This window comes from Gracilinanus agilis, chromosome 5 (assembly GCF_016433145.1).
Source record: "Gracilinanus agilis isolate LMUSP501 chromosome 5, AgileGrace, whole genome shotgun sequence".
Classification (NCBI taxonomy): domain Eukaryota; kingdom Metazoa; phylum Chordata; class Mammalia; order Didelphimorphia; family Didelphidae; genus Gracilinanus; species Gracilinanus agilis.
Genome location: NC_058134.1, coordinates 72,904,826 through 72,923,341, shown reverse-complemented (window position 1 = coordinate 72,923,341; position 18,516 = coordinate 72,904,826). Strand labels below are relative to the sequence as shown.

At 33.7% G+C, this 18,516-nt stretch overlaps 1 protein-coding gene across 2 annotated transcripts in view; it reads left to right on the top strand.

Moving 5' to 3' along the window:
• The window catches only part of ARHGAP12 (Rho GTPase activating protein 12), a 108,677-nt gene that overhangs the window by 52,073 nt on the left and 38,088 nt on the right, over positions 1-18,516 (top strand). Inside the window, exons 3-6 of one of the 2 annotated variants that reach the window (XM_044679706.1) lie at positions 4,619-4,759; positions 6,619-6,699; positions 11,068-11,193; positions 16,829-16,903. In XM_044679706.1, coding sequence (XP_044535641.1) covers positions 4,619-4,759; positions 6,619-6,699; positions 11,068-11,193; positions 16,829-16,903 — 423 coding nt within the window. The remainder of the gene's footprint in view (positions 1-4,618; positions 4,760-6,618; positions 6,700-11,067; positions 11,194-16,828; positions 16,904-18,516) is intronic. The other variant, XM_044679707.1, reaches the window with a different exon arrangement.

Sequence of the window (18,516 nt, the reverse complement as noted above, 5' to 3'; positions counted from 1 at the left end):
TGGAGTCACCAGAATCCACTTTCAGTCATGGAATAGCACCAGTCTGTAACTGTCCCTGCTCTCCCCACTAATTCCCACCTGCTACCCCCAGGAGCCTTGTTTTCCAGAAATGTATGTGGTGGGACTTGAGCTTCTGTTTATATAATGGGAAAAACAGAGGGTCAGGACAGGAAGCCAAAAAACAGACTGTTATTCAAGTAGCCCTTCCTGCTGGGTTGAGTATTTGCTATCCCAGACTTGCCATATCATAACCTTGTTTTTAGGAAACTCTCACTATCTCTTTCGTCCTTGGTTCTGAGAGAGAACATCTTAGAGACTCTGCAGTGCTTTTGCATGGTTCATTCAGGCTTTAGTGCTATGATTTTCAGTTAGCACCCCTTTGGGCACTTTATTCTTTCTGGAGCTGTGGCCCCAATCAATAGTAACCAAATCTGGACGCAACTTTACGGAGCAGCAGAGAAAAGCTAAAGAGTCCTCCACTGAAAGATAGTTAGTTGGGCTGGCTGGCTCATGGGTACCCACATTCTCCCATTTCTATTTCTTGGGTCTGTCTACATCAGTGGTTCCCAAACTTTTTTGGCCTACTGCCCCCTTTCTAGAAAAAATATTACTTAGTCCCCTGGAAATTAATTTTAAAAAATTTTAATAGCAATTAATAGGAAAGATAAATGCACCTGTGGCCATCACTGCCTGCCTAGATTGCTGCAGCACCCACCAGTGGGCGGTAGCGCCCACTTTGGGAATCACTGGTCTACATCATTCCCAACTGTAGCTTTGAGAAAGAAAGTCCCCCTTCCTTTTTTTCCCCCAGTCTCATCCTCCTCTACATTCCAATATATACTCTGTTGATGGGCACTTAGCTACTGATAGTCCAAGGTTGATGTGGGACTAGAGGATATGGGCAAGGGCAGAGGAACTGTGGCATATATGTTGTATTGGTGAGCATCTCTTCCATCAAGAGATATAAAAGATATATAAGAATGGCAGAACCAGTCCACACAATCAAGGCCATTTTGGTGTGAGAGTCTGTCATTTTTGATTAATTTATTCAAGGAGTTGATGATTTCCCCCCCAAATGAGTTTAATAAATTATTCATTTTGGGGTGAAAAAAATTGCCAATCCTGCTAACAGAAAGAATGGTGTTCATTGATAAGAGTAAGATATATCATCTGCTGATTTTATAGGTATGAGCTTATGAAACTTAAATGAATGTGACTTTTTAAAAAGTTGTTAAAATCGATGGAGGGGGCAACTGGGTAGCTCAGTGGATTGAGAGCCAGGCCTAGAGATGGGAGGTCCTAGGTTCAAATCTGGCCTCAGACACTTCCCAACTCTGTGACCCTGGGCAAGTCACTTGACCCCCATTGCCTAGCCCTTACCACTCTTCTGCCTTGGAGTCAATACATAGTCAATACAATTGACTCCAAGACAGAAGGTAAGGGTTTTTTTTTTTTTTTTAAATTTTTTTTTTTTTTTTAAACCCTTGTACTTCGGTATATTGTCTCATAGGTGGAAGATTGGTAAGGGTGGGCAATGGGGGTCAAGTGACTTGCCCAGGGTCACACAGCTGGGAAGTGGCTGAGGCCGGGTTTGAACCTAAGACCTCCTGTCTCTAGGCCTGACTCTCACTCCATTGAGCTACCCAGCTGCCCCCAAGGGTTTTAAAAAAAATAAAAAATAAAATAAAATACAATCTGTGGAACAAGTAGAGTAGCTTTTTTCAGGGGGTGGTTTACAAGGTTTTATTTTAAGTGTTTTTGTATTGCTTTCCGAAACAGTAAAAGTTGTTGTTCTCATTAATAATAATGTGGCTGAAGAAAGAGTAACCCTGATGAATGAGATAGCACTGGCTATGGGAACCATCACCATACATTTATTATGGAAAATATTATGACCTGCTACCTTGCTTTCTTACATTTAAACAGCTGAAATAATTAAAAGCTTTTCTGGCCTTCCTCTCAAAGTTTATTCTCTTTCTCTTATGTACTCAAGGTATAGGTGCAATTCTGATATAGTCATTACAGTATAGTGTGTCTGTGGCTATAGATGTGTCTACATATCTAATTTAAATAATATATTCTATGGTACTTCATATTTTCATACATATATAAATAGGAAATTTTATCTTCAAAGATGTAGTGTCATGTTTATAATGGTATTAGTACTTCTATTTGTGACTTCATTATTATTTTTACTTGCTAGGTGATTTATTTACTTATCCCTTTTATTCTTCTTAGAAAAGATCATTTTGTAGTCTTTTATATATTTTTTTTGTTCAGTCATTTTTTATTTTGTCTGACTCTTTGTGACCCCATTTGGGGTTTCTTGGCAAGGATAATAGAGTGAATTGCCATTTCCTTCTCCAGCTCATTTTTCAGATGAGTAAACTGAAACAAACAGTTAAGTGACTTGCCTAGGATCACATAGCTAGGAGGTGTTTGAGGTCAGATTTGAACCTCAGGCAGATGAATCTTCCTATACCTGCCCTCTAACCACTGTGCCACCTAGCTGCCCCTTTATGTTACCCTTTGTGTTTCCTGTTTAATTTTGAGTAAAATTTCCTTCTTAACAAAAAATAAGTAGGGAAGGGACATTTCCAAATTTTAAAGCTTTAAATCCAGTTAGGAAAACCGTTATTTAAAGTTATACTGTGATATTAGTCTTTCACAAGCAGAGACACTATATTTTCCCTAATTTGTCAGTTTTGTTGCATTTTATTGGGCTTTCTAAAGATATTTTTCCCATGAAAGTTCACTCTGCTGAATAATAACTCTTTGAAAGTTTTAAACCTAGATTTAATAGGCCCCATTTTCCCCTATTGTTCAACTTTTTTTTCCTCTACTTTTAATTTCTGTATTTGTCAATCAGTTCTGAATGTTTTCCCAATCAACTTTAAATATGTTGATTATTTGAGTCTTTCTTTGAGCTAGGGAAACTTGTCAATAAAACTTTTTTATGTATTAGTGCAGCTAACACCTTTGCTAAATTAACATTTAGTTTTGCATTTCATGAATTGAATAAACAGAAAATAAAATAAATTCTGTGGCAAAAAATTGCATGTAAATGAAGATAATTAAACTCTAAAATAAAGCTACTCAGTAGATCTCCTATCATTTACACTTACTATTTTTACTTACATAATAATAACAACATTTATATAGTGTTTTAAGTTTTGTGTAGTACTTCACATATGTTATCTATTTGAGCCTCACAAAAGAGCTTATAAGGTAAATATTGTTATTTCCATTTTACAGTTGAGAAAATGAAGCTGAGAAATGTTAAATAATTTGCCCTCCGTCACTTAGCTAATGAGTGTCAGTGGTAGGATTTGAACTTAGATCTTCTTTAGTTCAAATGCCACCTACCTGCCTACTTATAGAATAGTTTTGTTTGTTTTAAATAGGCATCTATCAAAAATTTTAATACATTCCAAAACTGAATATTACATATTTTTGTATATTTTTACCTTTGGCATCCCTCTTTGGACTAGGAATAAAGTTAGAATTTCTGTAGACTACTATATTCAATTTAGCCCAAAAGCATTATTAAGAATCTAATGTATGCTAGACACTGGATTTCTTTCCATAAATGATAGAAGATAAATTTCTATGTTCACTTGAAATTTCCTTTTCTTTAGAATCAAAACAGAATAAAAAAATTGACTCTTAAATATTAAATTCCATGTTGGGTTAAGATGACAGCTATTTTTGACACAGAAAAGCAGCTGCTCTCATTGATATTGAGGGATGATCTAGATCTTATGCCACAGACTTGTGTGGTTTTGACAGCCTATGTCATTGGGATTTAACAGCATATATCTCTGCCTATTATTCTGAATATATTGTCTGTTTTCTCTGTCGAGTCCATTGGTCTTCTTTTAATCAAGATGCTTACCTTGCTTTGTGAAATGTGTGATGCTTTAAGAGAGAAGAGAGTGTTAGCTTGATACAAAGTGTTGGGAACCTTTTTACCTTTTGCTGGTATTTACAGTGATCATGCAATCATTTAAAATCTATTGTTAAAACTCTAGGTACCTTTAAAATATTAAAATACTTGAAATTCTCAATGTATTCTAAGTATTAGTTTATGGGAGCCCAATCAAGATATCATTTCCTAAATAACATCTTAAAACTCAAGAAACAGATTTTAATATTGTATTCGTAAGTTAGTATTATTAATGAAAAACAAAGAAAAAAGGAAAGGAACATGAATCTGAGAGGTTTTTTTGCAGGTAGTATGAGTGTAACTGGGATCCCCCCTGCCTTTTTTTAAAGTTTTGATGTTTTCAAGCTTCCCTTAAAGGGTACTTTAAATCCTTTTCTAACTGCATGCAGATAAAAGTTTGTGTGCATAAAATTGAATTCACCAGCCCTTGAACACTTTAAAACTGTCTCATCTAACATTTTCTTATTAAAATTTTGATATTATGTGTAAAATTTTTTAAATTTGTGGTTTTTGAGGATCTGTCAGTTTCTCTGTTAAAAACACATATTACACTCTCCCCATACCCTTCCCTATTTTCAGATCTTTCAAGCCAGATTAAATTGATCTCTTAATTTTGAACTGCTACGTATTCATATGGAAAGAAACAATCCTTATGTTTCTGACTACTTCTAGCTTCTTTCATCGGAAGAAAACTACTACAGTTCTTGTTACAACCAGTCAGATAGTCAGTGTGGTTCTCCTCCAAAGGGCTGGTCAGAAGAGTTGGATGAACGTGGGCATACCTTATATACCAGTGACTATACTAATGAAAAGGTACTTTTTTTCTTATCACCTTAATCTCTAAGTTGGTGAAATCTGCATAAAACAACACTATAGTCAGTACTATAGTGTTACTATTGTAAAGGTTGCTGAAAATATTTATGACAGTAATTCTAGATTTATATTGTTAATGACTGTTAAAATCAGTATGGTTAGCTAATTCGTAGTTTTAAGCGATGGCCAATTATTGTTATTAATAGTGTTAATAGCATTTGTTTAAGAAGGTTTGCTGCATTGCATTCTAATGAACAGATCTTCCTTTTTATTCTTTCTATCAAAGTAATCTATTTTTTCTTTGTATTTTTTCCTACCTTTCTTTTAGGGTCATATTTTTTATGTTGTGCTTTGTAAGGCAGCCTTCTTATCGCTATAATTCCTCCAATTCATGTTCTGTTTGTTATATCTAGTTATTTGTCATATAGTTAATTGGGGGTGGAATTGTTTTCATATGCCAGTATTATAATAGATGTAGTATGAGAATATATCTTGTGCTAGCCCTTACTTTTCTTTTTTTAAAAAAAGTAAGTCATATTTCAGACTCATTCTTCATTAATGCATTAGTTTGGATTTGGAAAGAGAAATTTGATTGTCAGACATTTAGCATTATCCATGGCAGTGATGGCAAACCTATGACACGTGTGTCAGCACTGACACGCATAGCCATTTTCGATGACATGCACAGAGAAGTCTGGGGCTGCATGCCGAGGATGAAACATTTGCTGTAGTGTAGTGTAGACACTCTGTGCACTATAGATGACAATTCTACCTATATTAATTTACCTATTTTGGTTTATTAAATACAGTTATATATTACAATTATGCATTTTTGTTATTTAAACTATAAATATCGCAAAATTATGGGGTTTTTTCTCGAAGTGACACACCAACCGAGTCATGCTTGATTTTTTGGCGAATTTTGACACACCAAGCTCAAAAAGTTGCCCATCACTGATTTTATGGCCAAGTGATTGATAGTTTCTATTTGGCAGAGTTTTTATGTAGCAGTCAATCCTAAATGTTTTAGTGGGTAAATAATTCACTCTTTTTCCCTTTATCCTCCCTTAATAGTTTTACATGGCTACTGATATGCTTTTGATAGTAGTTCCCCTAACTGATACCCATAGGATAAGGCAGCTCCTTAGAGTAAAGGTCAAGTAGAATTCTATTAAGTGAATAATGAATTATTCTAAGTTGCTATATCCTAAGTTAAAAAGAAAAAAGTCCATTTACTTTTTATTCCACTTTCTTGGAATTGCCATGTTATTTCTTGATGTGCTTCTTACTATGCAATTTCCACATGCCTTTAGAATATGTGTTTTATTTTTATTTTATTTTAAATTTTTAAATATTTTTCAATGGTTTCATGATTCATAGAATATATATTTTAGAGTAGGAAGGAACCTTAAAGATCCTTTAGTTCCATTTCTTATCATACACAGCAGAACCAGTTATAAGCAATCCACATGTTTAATAAGTAGATAGCTTTTATTGTTGTAAAACTTCTTTTCTAGTGAGCTGAAATTTGTCTCCCTAAAACTTCCATCCATTGGTTCATCTCCTACCTTTGTTGTAATGGAGATTATAGTGTATGTAGCCGTAGGAAGATCCATTCTAAGACGCATTTGTGTGACTTATAAGCTAGATAGATGACTTTGAGGAAAAGAAGAGGAAAACCTCATTTGCCAGTGGTATAACCTATCATTGGTATGGAAAATAAGTTTGATTTTTGCTTTCCATGTGCATTATATTCCTTTCATCAAATAATGGGAAAAGCATGAGGAAAGAAAGGATTCAAGATCATGGATTATGCTTCTCAAACCTAAACTTATCCTTTCTTTCTCTCTCTCTTGTAGTGGTTGAAGCATATTGATGATCAAGGGAGACAATATTATTACAGTGCAGATGGATCTCGATCAGAATGGGAATTACCAAAGGTAAAAAAAAAAAAAAATCTATAACCTATTTTACTTTTTAAACTGTTTGAAAAATAAAGCTTAATTCTTTATGTGTTGTTTTAAGAGAATCACTGAAAATGATTTTTTCAAGATTAAAAATTAGCTAAAAATTTAGTGTATTTAATTTCTTCTAAATAGATGACACAAACATATAACCAGTTCTCTTTTGTACTTAACATAAACTGTCTTTTGAAGACATATCTATTTCTATTTGTTTAACCATCATTATTAATTTTTTATAAGTTTTTATTAACATCATCATAATTTTCTCCACTAATGTTTCACCTACCCCTCTGAGAAAAGTATATTATATAGAAAATAATATTTTAAAGACAAAAAAAAAGGAAAAAAGGGGAAAAATCTGCACAACTGATCAGTAGATCATACTAAAAAAAGTATGAAAACTTGCAATGTTTTTTAACACTTACAGATTTCCCATCTCCATGAAAGATTGGGTTGGGAATGTCTCTTCATGTTTCCTCATTTAAATCATGCTTGATCTTTATGATTTTGTTCCCTTAACTTTTGCTTTGTTTGGGGTTTTTCTTTCTATTTACATTATTGTATTTGTTTTATCTACATTTTTTTGCTGTGTTCATTTTATTCTGTATCACTTTATGTAGATCTTTCTATTTTTTGTATTATTTATTATAACACATTAATTATAACACATTTCCTAAAAACACATTATTTCTCGTAACATATTAATATTCCATTACATTTATCCCCCAGTGTTTCCTACTTTATTTCCAGCTCTTTACTATCACACAAAGTACTGTGATAAATATTTTGATGTATGTGAGTACTCTCTTCTTATTCATGATCATTTCCTTGGAGAATAAATCCAGTAATGGAGACTGTGTTTCAAAGAATATGAACATTTTAGTCACTTTATTTGCATATTTCAAAATTGCTTTTAAGAATGGTTGTGCCATTTCACTGCTCCACCAACAATGCAGTAGTGTGCCTGTTATTCCACAGCCTCTCCAACACTCTTTTGCCATTTTCTGGCAACTTTGCTGATTTTCAAGAGATGAAATGAGGTGTTACCTCATTTATTCATTCATTTGTCCTGGGTTGTATTGATTTGCATTTCTCTTATTAGTGATTTGGAGCATTCTTTCATGTGATTATGAATACTTTGAAATTCTTTTTATAAACGTTTCTATCCTTTGACCCCCTTAATTATTGGGGAATGGCTTTTAGTCACATATATTTGTTGTTCCCTTATTCTTGGATACCAAACTCTTATCAGAGAAATTTTATTCACAGATTTTTTTCTTCCATTCAACTACTTCCCTTCTTATCCTAGGAGCATTAATTTTGTCTGTGCAGAAGCTTTTCAGTTTCATGAAATCATACTTCTCTATTTTATCTTTTGCGATTGCGCTATTTCTTGTTTTAAGAATACATATCCTATCCATAGCTGTAAGAAGTAAATAATTTGCTTTTCTTCAAATTTTTTAAAACTATGATCTTTAATAATAAAGTTGCACACCCATTTAAAATATATATATATATATATGTATATATATATATATATATATATACATACATACACATATATATATATATAAAGTGTTGGTCTGGGCCTAATTTTTGCTAGACTGTTTTCCATTTTTCCTAGAGGTTTGGATCAAGTAAGGAGTTTTTTCCCAGGTAATTTTTGTGTTCCATTTTATCAAACACTATATTCTTGAGATCCATTGTTTCCATTCTTCCTTGTCTGGTTTGTTCCATTTAATCCATTTTTCTATTTTTTAACAGTATCAGATGGTTTTGGGTAACTGCTACTTTGTAATATAATTTGACATTACTTCTCTTCATTATTTCCATTGATATATTTCTAGAGCTTTTATTTTTCCAAATCAATTTTGTTACTATTTCATCAAGTTCTATAAAGGTATCCCCTTAGTAATTTGATTGGTATAGCATTAAAAGTATAAATATTAATTATTACTCTTTGTTTAACAAGATGCTGGTGAGTAGGGTGGATTTTCAGAGAAAAAGTCACACAGACCTTTCCTTAAAGAACTGATAGTCTGTTGGGAACAGTATGTTCATAGATAAAAACCCAAAATATGCAGGTTTACAAAGACATTTTATAGAAGGTATGTGTGTGTGTGTGTGTGTGGTAGCACAGAGTGGGGAAATGGAATGTCCTGAATGGAAAACAGGAAATAAGCTACTTTGGCTGGGATATAGCATGTAAAGGAGAAAGTACTATGAGACCATTCTAGAAGCAGTTGGAGCGAGATTGGATAGTGCTTGAACACTAGACAGAGGGATTTGTATGTTAGATGCATTTGGGAGCCAGAGACTGAAGATTTTTAAGCAGAAGAATTATTATTTCAAATCTTTGCTTTAAGAATATCAATTTGACAGCTGAATTAAGGATGAATTAGAGAAGGAAGAGACTGGAAGCCAACCAGGGATAGAGGACAGTGCAGTAATTCAGGTCATGTAATGAGGACTTGGGCTAGAGTGACAACTACATGAATCGAGAGAAGAAACCTCCATTGTCTGCAGAAGTGGAAGGTCTGCAAGTGTTGTACATTGCATATTTTTTCCACACCCTTTTTATTTGTCATCAGTTAAAACAAATATTTTTTTTCTCTTTTTCTTCTAAAAAACGCTATTTTTAATGTGAGATGGCTCTTGGGGAAGAGGATGAATTCTGGAGGAAATTATGGTGATAAAAAAGTAAATCAGTAAACACATTATTTATTTAAAAGCCCTCACCTTCTGTCTTAGAATAAATACTAAGTGTTGGACTAGGCAGTTAGGGTTAAGTGACTTGCCCATGGTCACATAGCTAGAAAGTGTGTGAGGTCAAATTTGAACCCAAGATCCCCCATCTCTAGGCCTGGCTCTCTATCCACTAATCCACCAAGCTGCCCTAGTAAAAAATGCATTTTAAAAAAAGAATGAGTAATATAGAGAAAATAATTTATGTAACTGAAACTGGGTTGTTTCTATATTTTGTCTTTCCAAATTAATGTTTGTTTTTTTTTCAGTTGGCTCTGGTGGGGTTGAATTGGAGAGGTGCCATTGACAAAAAGTAGTTTCAAAAATTAGATTAACTTTATTATTTTATTGCAACTGCTAGTAGGACAATTGAACAGTACAATGGATAGAATGCTAGGCCTGGAGTCAGGAATACATGAGTTTAAAGTCAGCCCTTAGACATTTACTAGCTAAGTGGGCAAGTCTCCTGCTTTTTGCCTACCTTGGTTTTCTCACCTATAAAGATTGAATAATAACAATACCTACCTTCCAAGGTTGTTGTGAAGATCAAATGAAATGAAATTTGCAAAGTGCTTTGTAAGTCTTAAAATACTATTAATGCTAGATGTTATTATTAAATGTAAAAAAATTATAGTTTTCATTTGGCATAATTTTTAACATTTATTATAATTAGTATAGTTAAATTATGGTTAGCTATGTTAGTTCTTTTTCTTTTGACATAGAGAATTTATACTTAAGCAAAACCCTTTGCATAGAACTCAATATATAATCTCTGTTTTTGATCTTAAAATACCTGGAGCCTTTATTTATATTATAGCACCAATAATTCTGTTAAAACACAGGGGGAAACTTTACCCCAGTAGTTCAATAACCCTATCAAGCTCAGAATTTGTTGCTGTTACTAAACACCTTTTTTAAAAAAAAAAAACAAAGCACAAATAAAAACTTTGTGCTTATATGGAAATGTGTCTTTTTCTGTGGTCTTACTTAGTGAATGATAATAGTAGTATTCCTTCCCAAGGGAAGGCGTTATGAGCCTTTTTTTTTTTTAGTTTTTGCTGTTGACCAGCCTTAGGATAGAGAAGCCCAACTCAACTACTTTATTTGGTGTTTGAGTCCACTGGGCTGGCCTTGTTGGCCTTGTGCCTAGTTCGGTGAATGGGAGGTTGGAGCTAGAAGTTGGGCATTAGTTTTTTATGCTTTCATGGCAGTGTCAAACACTACCCATTAGATGAACTCCTATGTGCTACTTCAAAGAAACAAGCCATCATGTGTTTGGTCTTGAAGAGAAAAAGAAAAAAGAACACAAGTATTTACTGTGTTTTTGTGTGTGTGGTTTTCAAAGCAAAACTAAAAAAATAAGAGCCTGCCCTAAGATTTGATATCTGAAGGAGTCCCCAGAAATCAACTAATCCCACTTCATCCTTTTGCAGATGAAGAAACTGAGACTCAGACAAGTTAAATAATTGATCCTAATTTGTGATCATCTAATAATGACACCTTCTTGAAATACCAAACATATATCCTCATCTGGTTTTCATTATGTCAAAGTGCTCTTTGTGTTTCTGTTATTTATAACGGATATTTTGTTTTCTTTAGTATAATGCTTCCCAGCAGCAGCAAAGAGAAATAATTAAAAGTAGGAGCCTGGACAGGAGGCTACAGGAACCCATAGTGTTAACAAAATGGAGGCACAGCACGATTGTATTAGACACCAATGACAAGGTAGGAGCATTTGAAGGAGCCAGTGAGAATTTTGGCAAGGTCTTTGTGCATGGTAAAATAAATTGTAGTTCTCTTGTGTTGTGTCTGTTTCACAAGTCAGATGTTTACTTTGCAAAATACAATCATCACAGATTAAAAATCCACTAAGATGTTTGGTATACCCTATTCTCCTTCTGGACCACCTTTTAAGTTTTCATCTGTATGATGAGAAATATAACTAATTAATTGTTGCTTATTAAAAGATTATTTTGTTTTAGTTGGTAATTTCTACTTTAGTATATTTTATTTAAAGCATTAAGAATTTTCTTTGGAGTAGGCTTATTAAATTTCAGTATCACAGAATCAATCACTGGCTTATCTTTGACTGTCTTTTTGAGATATTATCATTGATGCGGCTAAACCAAATAGCTGATAATTTCCTGTGCTGACATTGTTCATTCTTAGCTAGTTAAAAAAAGCAACAACAACAACAGAATTCCTTTTTAGTCTTAAAGTCCAATTGTGAATTTTTTTAAAAACCTTTAGCTTCTGTCTTAGAATCAACACTGTGTCTTGTAAGGCAGAGTGACAAGGGTTAGGCAATGGGAGTTAAATGACTTGGCTAAATCACAGTTAGGAAGTGTCTGAGGCCAGATTTGAACCTAGGACCTCCTGTCTCTAGGCCTGGCTCTCACTCTACCCCATAAAAACTTTAGACCCCTGGGGGGGGGGGGGAAGAGAATCAAATTTAAAGAGGTGGGAAAAACAACTGCCCCAGGGCTAGTTCATTTCATTGTTCTGAGATATTGATACCTTCAGTCTCTTAGCATAGAATGGAAATCATGAAATGGCACTGAGTCAAAGTCTAGATTAGGGAATCTGGAAATTTTTCTTCCTTATTTTGAGTTTTTTATTATTTGGGAGGATTATTATGAATTTTTAAACCGTGAAAGGTATATGTATACTCACATGTGAATATTGAAACATCCCAAAGACCTTTGTATCATTATTATATACTTCTTCCCACCCATTAGTCTCCACTGTTTAGCAAGGAGCTGGCTATTTACTAGTTTTCTAGCTGACTGGAAAATTCAGATTTCTTATACTCACTTTATATGTTCTCTATGTACTTGGATATCTTTATGTCTCCCCCATTAGAATATAAGCTCCCTGAGGGCAGGGACTGTTTCATTTTTATTCTCAGAGCTTAGTGTGGTTCCTACATGCTAAGAGCTTAATTGATAATTTGGTTAAAGTTTCTTGGGGGCATAGTACCTATTCAGTGACATAATTGATTTTATTAGATAGCTCAGTAATGCAAAATAATGAAGAAGTACTGAAATTTCTTTGGTGTCTTTACTTCATTAGGATAATCTTCTATTGAGTTGAAATAATAAACCTCAAAAATTTGAAATTCTAAGATTTTTGATTTTGTAGATTTGCTCTTAGTATCAGGTTAGCATAATTTGGATTTGTGAAGTCATTGACAATTTCTGCTTATATAGTATCTCTAAAATCAATGTGTCTTTATCAGATAATTCTACTTAATTTTGAGGAACTAGTTAGAACTCCTCAACACTCTGTCCAAAAGCTTTATGGTCCTGTGCACTGTTCAGTAGAAAGACAAAATGATCTTTTTAACTTAATACTGTAGAATTGTTGTTAAGAATTGTTAGAGGCAAAAATAGGGTTTTGTTGACTAAATATTAAAAAGGGGTGGTCACCAAGGAATTGAATAAATATCAATTCCTAATCATTTTTTCATAATTTATTTATAAAATATAGGAGAGAGTGAAAGTAGAGAAATGAGAGAGGGCAGAGTAAGAGATCTAGCTTAATGAACTGGATTATGTGTTCAAGTCTTGGCTTTTACTCTGGCAGGGCTCCAAAGACCCAGACAGAGAGCCTAAAAGTCAATTAATAAGGGTTTTAGCCACAATGTCTCCTAATCAAGGGCTCCTCCAGAGGCTCCAGGGGAGCTAAGGGAGTCAACCTTCACTCACCCACTTGTAGTTCTAAGGGAGAGATTTAAGAACAGTCTCATCAAGTCCAAGGTCCCAGCCAGAGCTCTTCCAGGTCCAAGAAACAAATAAGAAGTGAGTTATAGGAAGTTGTCACTCCCTTTTAAAGGCGCTCCTTTTTCATCACTTCCTGTGCCTTCCTCTTTTTACATGTCCAGTCACAACAGATGCTTTGCTTAGGACTGCCTGGGGTCAGTCAGTCAATTCTGATTTGTCACTCACTCTTGCACACCTGGGTTACAGACTTCCCCTACTTGTGAATTAAGTGGTGGGGTTTATATACCTTTGGTGATTGGATCTAAAAAATGGGCAGGGTAGGCTTAACTTCATTATCGCAGAATCTCTACACTAAAAATTTCTCTTAATTAGGAAAAAGTATACATATTTATATGACCCCAAAGAGACCTTAAACCAAAAAATTACTTTTTAAATTCTTTTCATCTTTTTCTCTTGTCTTAGTTCATTTCTGTTTGTGTCAACCTGCTACTTAGAGCAATTGCAAGTAATTCTTTATATTTTGTTTTTACCTGCTTAGTAAGAAGGAAAGAGTCTTAGATGTAAGAATGCAGAAAACATGATAAGAAACTGCCTTTCATAGTTATACACTAAATCCAGGAATTATTTATTGATGGTAAAAGTTTTCTTTTCTCTGTAAACAAATACTTTATACTTAATTGTTATTTTGCTTATCTTTTGCTTATTGCATATATTATTTAACAAATAGGCACCAATTGACTCAAGGTTTTGAATACAGGGCTTGATGGAATTGCATACAAAAAAGTGAAATAGCTTTGAATAGTACGACTAACATTGGATACTTATAATTGGTATAAGAAAAGTTTATTTCCTCCTCTGTTTGCCAGATGGTATTAGCATTTTTTTAAACTAAAAATTACCCCCTCAATAAGTTGGAGGTCCCAGTTTCAACTTTCCTCTTTCCAATATTTTAAATTATTGTCTGTACACTAATATTTGACTTTTAACAACTTTTCAGAAAATAATTCTGTTTCAAATATTTGGGTATTGGTTTTTGGTTTATGGGTCTCTAATATCCTTTAATACTCTTTTTTAAATCTGGCTTCCCTTTCTGTTCTTTCAGTATTAGCCAGCAAAAAAACTGAAGGAAAAAGATCTAGAACTATGAAATGCTGTTTCCTCCTGGATAACATTAGCTTTTAAATAATAATTTAATAATAATTTAGCTTTTAAAGCCCTTTACAACCTAGCCCCTAGTTTAGCTTTCCAGTCTCAAAGAATAATTATCCCCCTCCTAGTCTCTTTGATCAGCCCCCATAGGGGACACTTCATCTCTTTCTGTATTGGAACTACCTTTAATATTAAATATACCCTTCCACGATCCCTTTTCTTCCTGTATATTGCTATTTAGCTATCCAACTTCTGCATAAAACCTTCAGTGATCCTTCCAATTTCCCATGCCTTCCTTCGAAAACTGCGTTTTATTTAGCTATTTGAAATGCTTGTATTTATTATAACTTTATATGTTGAATAACTTTTATATGTACTGTTGCCACCTACCTCCTTTAGGATGTATGCTTGTCAAGAGTAAAGATTGTTTCATTCTTTACACTTCATACTGTGCTGAATATAGTGCTTAGAACACAGTGTTTAATAAATACTTGTTGATTACCAGTGAATTCCATTTCGTTCAGATATTCTTCCTTTATCTCCTTCCTTTCTACTTAGAAATGAAGATTAGCTTTAAATCACCTTGGAAGATATCTTCCTGCAAAATTTTACTGTTGCTAGGCCACAATTATCTGCCTTTATAACCCTGTAGACTCAGAGCTCCATGCTCTTCCCATACAAATGAGTATATTCATTTGTCAGTATAACATTTTGATTCCTTTTTTTTTTTTTAAACCCTTACCTTTTGCCTTAGAATCAATATTGGGTATTGGTTCCAAGGCAGAAGAGAGGTGATGGCTAGGCAATGGGGGTGAAGTGACTTGTCCAGGGTCACACAGCTGGGAAGTATCTGAGGCCAGATTTGAATCTAGGACCTCCTGTCTCTAGGCCTGACTCCCAATCCACTGAGCTACCCAGCTGCCCCCTCAGTATAACATTTTTTTATTTGAAACATTTTATTTAATTAATTGATTTAGAATATTTTCCCATGGTTACATGATTCATGTTCTTTTCCTACCCCCCTCCCATAGCCAACGGGCAGTTCCCCCAGTATAACATTTTGATTGAATCAATACATCAGAAATCCAATTTAATAAACTGCATTACCTCCATTTATTCGAAGGACAGAGTAATAGTATTTTGTTATATGATTAGAAGATCATCAGATTATAGATTTATAGTTAGAAGGGTCATTAAAGATTATCAACTCTTCTCCTCACTTTTCCTCCCTTTTTTACAGACAAGGAGACTGAGTTCCAGGTAGGTTAATGTCTTGCCTTAACAAGGCAATATAATTGGTTTCTGAAACAGGATCCAGACTAGATTTTCTCAATTCCAATCAGGCATTCTATTACACAGTGCTGGAAGCTTTTATAGTTGTTCACTTTATCAACATAGGAATACTGAAATGATATAAATATATAGTTTAATGTTAAAAATAATCAGAGTGCATCCTTTAAAAATATTTTATCTTTATGGTTGTAAAAAATTTTTGATCTGCAGTTCCAAACTTATGCCAGTACACTATTGATCTTAATATTAAGGTTGTGGAAAAAGGCAGAGAGAAACAAGGCTGTCCCTTTTCATTCTGTTCTGTATGAAATATACTTTATGAGGATCTATAATTTTAAGATGTCTTTTTTAGTATTGGTCAGGGAAAATGACTTCAGAGACAATTGCCATATTTTTTCCCAATCTCTTAGGTGATTGGCTTTTTCTTTAGTAATACAGCATTTTATTTTTGTGTTAAATAACCAATACTTAAATAAGAAGTTTGGTCCTTATAATTCTTCTTATTTTCTAGACTTGTAATCATTGGAAATTGCATCATTGAATTGCAATTTACTTTAAATATTAGTAGAATTGTGATTTAAACATATATAAATAATTGATAATTCTTCTTATTCATAACTACCAAGTTTAGGTCATATTAGTATTGTGAATAGTACTTGTTACCAAACATAATTGATCCATGAATCCTTAATTTCTTAGCCATTTTAAATATGGTTATGACAAATATACTATGCATTGTAATTCTAGTGCTCTAACTACATTAATCAGAGAGTTAATCATGAAATTGTGGAGCTCGAATTAGAATCTCAATACTGCCACTTATTTCATGTATGACATCGAGTAAGTCCCTTTCTGGGTTTTAGATTACTCAACTGTAAAATGATGGGGTTCAACGAGATGGCCTCTAAAGTTCCTTTTAGCTTCTAAATATCTCAACAATCTTTTGATAATTCACATTCCTGATTCTAATCGGTCTAAAGGAAATCTCGTTTAGTAAACATTTTAGTAATATCTGTAGTATAATGGATTTGCTTCATAATTCAGTTTTTAAGGTTTTAATTATAGACAGGAAATTAAAAAATGGGATTGGAAAGAAATTCTTAAATTTCCTTTTTTAAAAATTCCCTCAATCTGATTAGTAGAGAAAGAAATTATACAGTAGAATAACATTTTGCATTGCTTATTTTATTTTGTAGGAATCTCCACCTTCCACAAAGCCCTGCTTTCCAGAAAATGAGTCTTCTCCCTCTTCACCAAAGCACCAAGCCACAGTTAGTATACAAATAGCCACGAGAAGTACATTATAGTTAACTGATTTTAATCATAAAATAGCAAGTTATTTTCTTTAAAGTACAATGCTTATAGTATATTTTGGACCTTATGTCATGAACTCCATTGATGTGTTTACTAACACTTCTATTGTAAATATATTATCAACCCAAGAAACTCCTTTAAAAAATTCTTATGTTTGTGCAGAATATGGTAGGTACATAATTTACTCTACTAATTAACTTTTTTGCTATATCATGATATAGTAACTTTTTTCATAAATGTAAAAAGTTGTAGAGAATTCTCTTAAAAATAAAATGACTTTTTTCTCCTCTTAGTCCTATGGTTTAGAGGTGAGGAGCTCTTCCTCTCTATCTAGTATGCACAATCTCTTGCATTAGTGCTAACAGAGAAGTAAGGTGACAAAGTGATGTTGCAGCTTCCATAGAGTCCCAAGCTCAAGCTTAAAGGACTTCAACTTGCTGTTCAATTTTAAACTACCAGAGCTTAAAACTACAGAGAGATTTTCAAGGCACCCTGTATAAAGCTCCATCGTTTTAGATTAAAGTGAATATAGCTTTTACCCAGATACTAGTGCAGCCAAAATAGATATTTTGGATATGAAGATATAATAATAATAATAATAATAATAATAATAATAATAATAGTAATAGTAATAATAACAACAACATTACCACTAAGTCTTTAAATGCTGAAAAGACAATTCTCAAAAATTATTATACTAAAATACAAAGTAATACATGAGTGCATATACACGGTGAAAATAAAGTGCTATCATCATTAGCTGGAGGAATCAGGAAAGGCTTCATGGAGCAGGTAGCATTTCATGAGTTGGACTTTAAAGAAAGGATACTAATTGAACAAAAGAGTCACAGAATGATAGGCCTGGACGTGATTATAAAGAACATTTATCCATCCATTCTCTTTTTTTTTTTTTACACATGAACATGTAGCTGTGAAATTTCAGAAGTAAGATCTGGAAAAGCAGACCTTTTTAGGCAGAAGAGTATAGGAAAGAGACAGAAGTAGAAAATTGCAGCAAATATTTTTCAGAATGAGAGCAACTCATTTTGGCCAGAACTTAGTGCATGGAGAGGAGCAGAAGAAGATAAAAAAAGTCTAGAAAGGCAGAGTGGTGATAGATAGCAGAGGTGTTGGTTTTTTTATACTAGTAGGCATTGAGGAGCCACTGAAGATTTTTGAGCAGTGACATGATCAGATTGTTATATGCATAAGGAAGATCAGCTGGGGAAGAAGAGGAAGGATGTACTAGAGGGAAGGTGGGAAGACCATCATGAGGTTCTTGTTTTAGCATTTCATACGGGTGTTAATAGATGTCCATACAAAGGCAGTGGCAGTGGGAAGCAAGAGATGTGGCAGGAGTAGGACAGATGAGATTTAATAACCAATTAAATACGAGGTCAGGTTGAGGAGTCCCAGAGTTGACAGAATTTTGTAACAGTAGAAATGATGAGTGGTGGTGGTGGTGCCATAGACAGTAATCAGAAGGAAAAGCAGTTCTAGAGGGAGAGATAAGCTTGTTCTGGAATATGTTGAGACTGGTGGAAGATTCAGGAAATGCCTGGTAGGACAT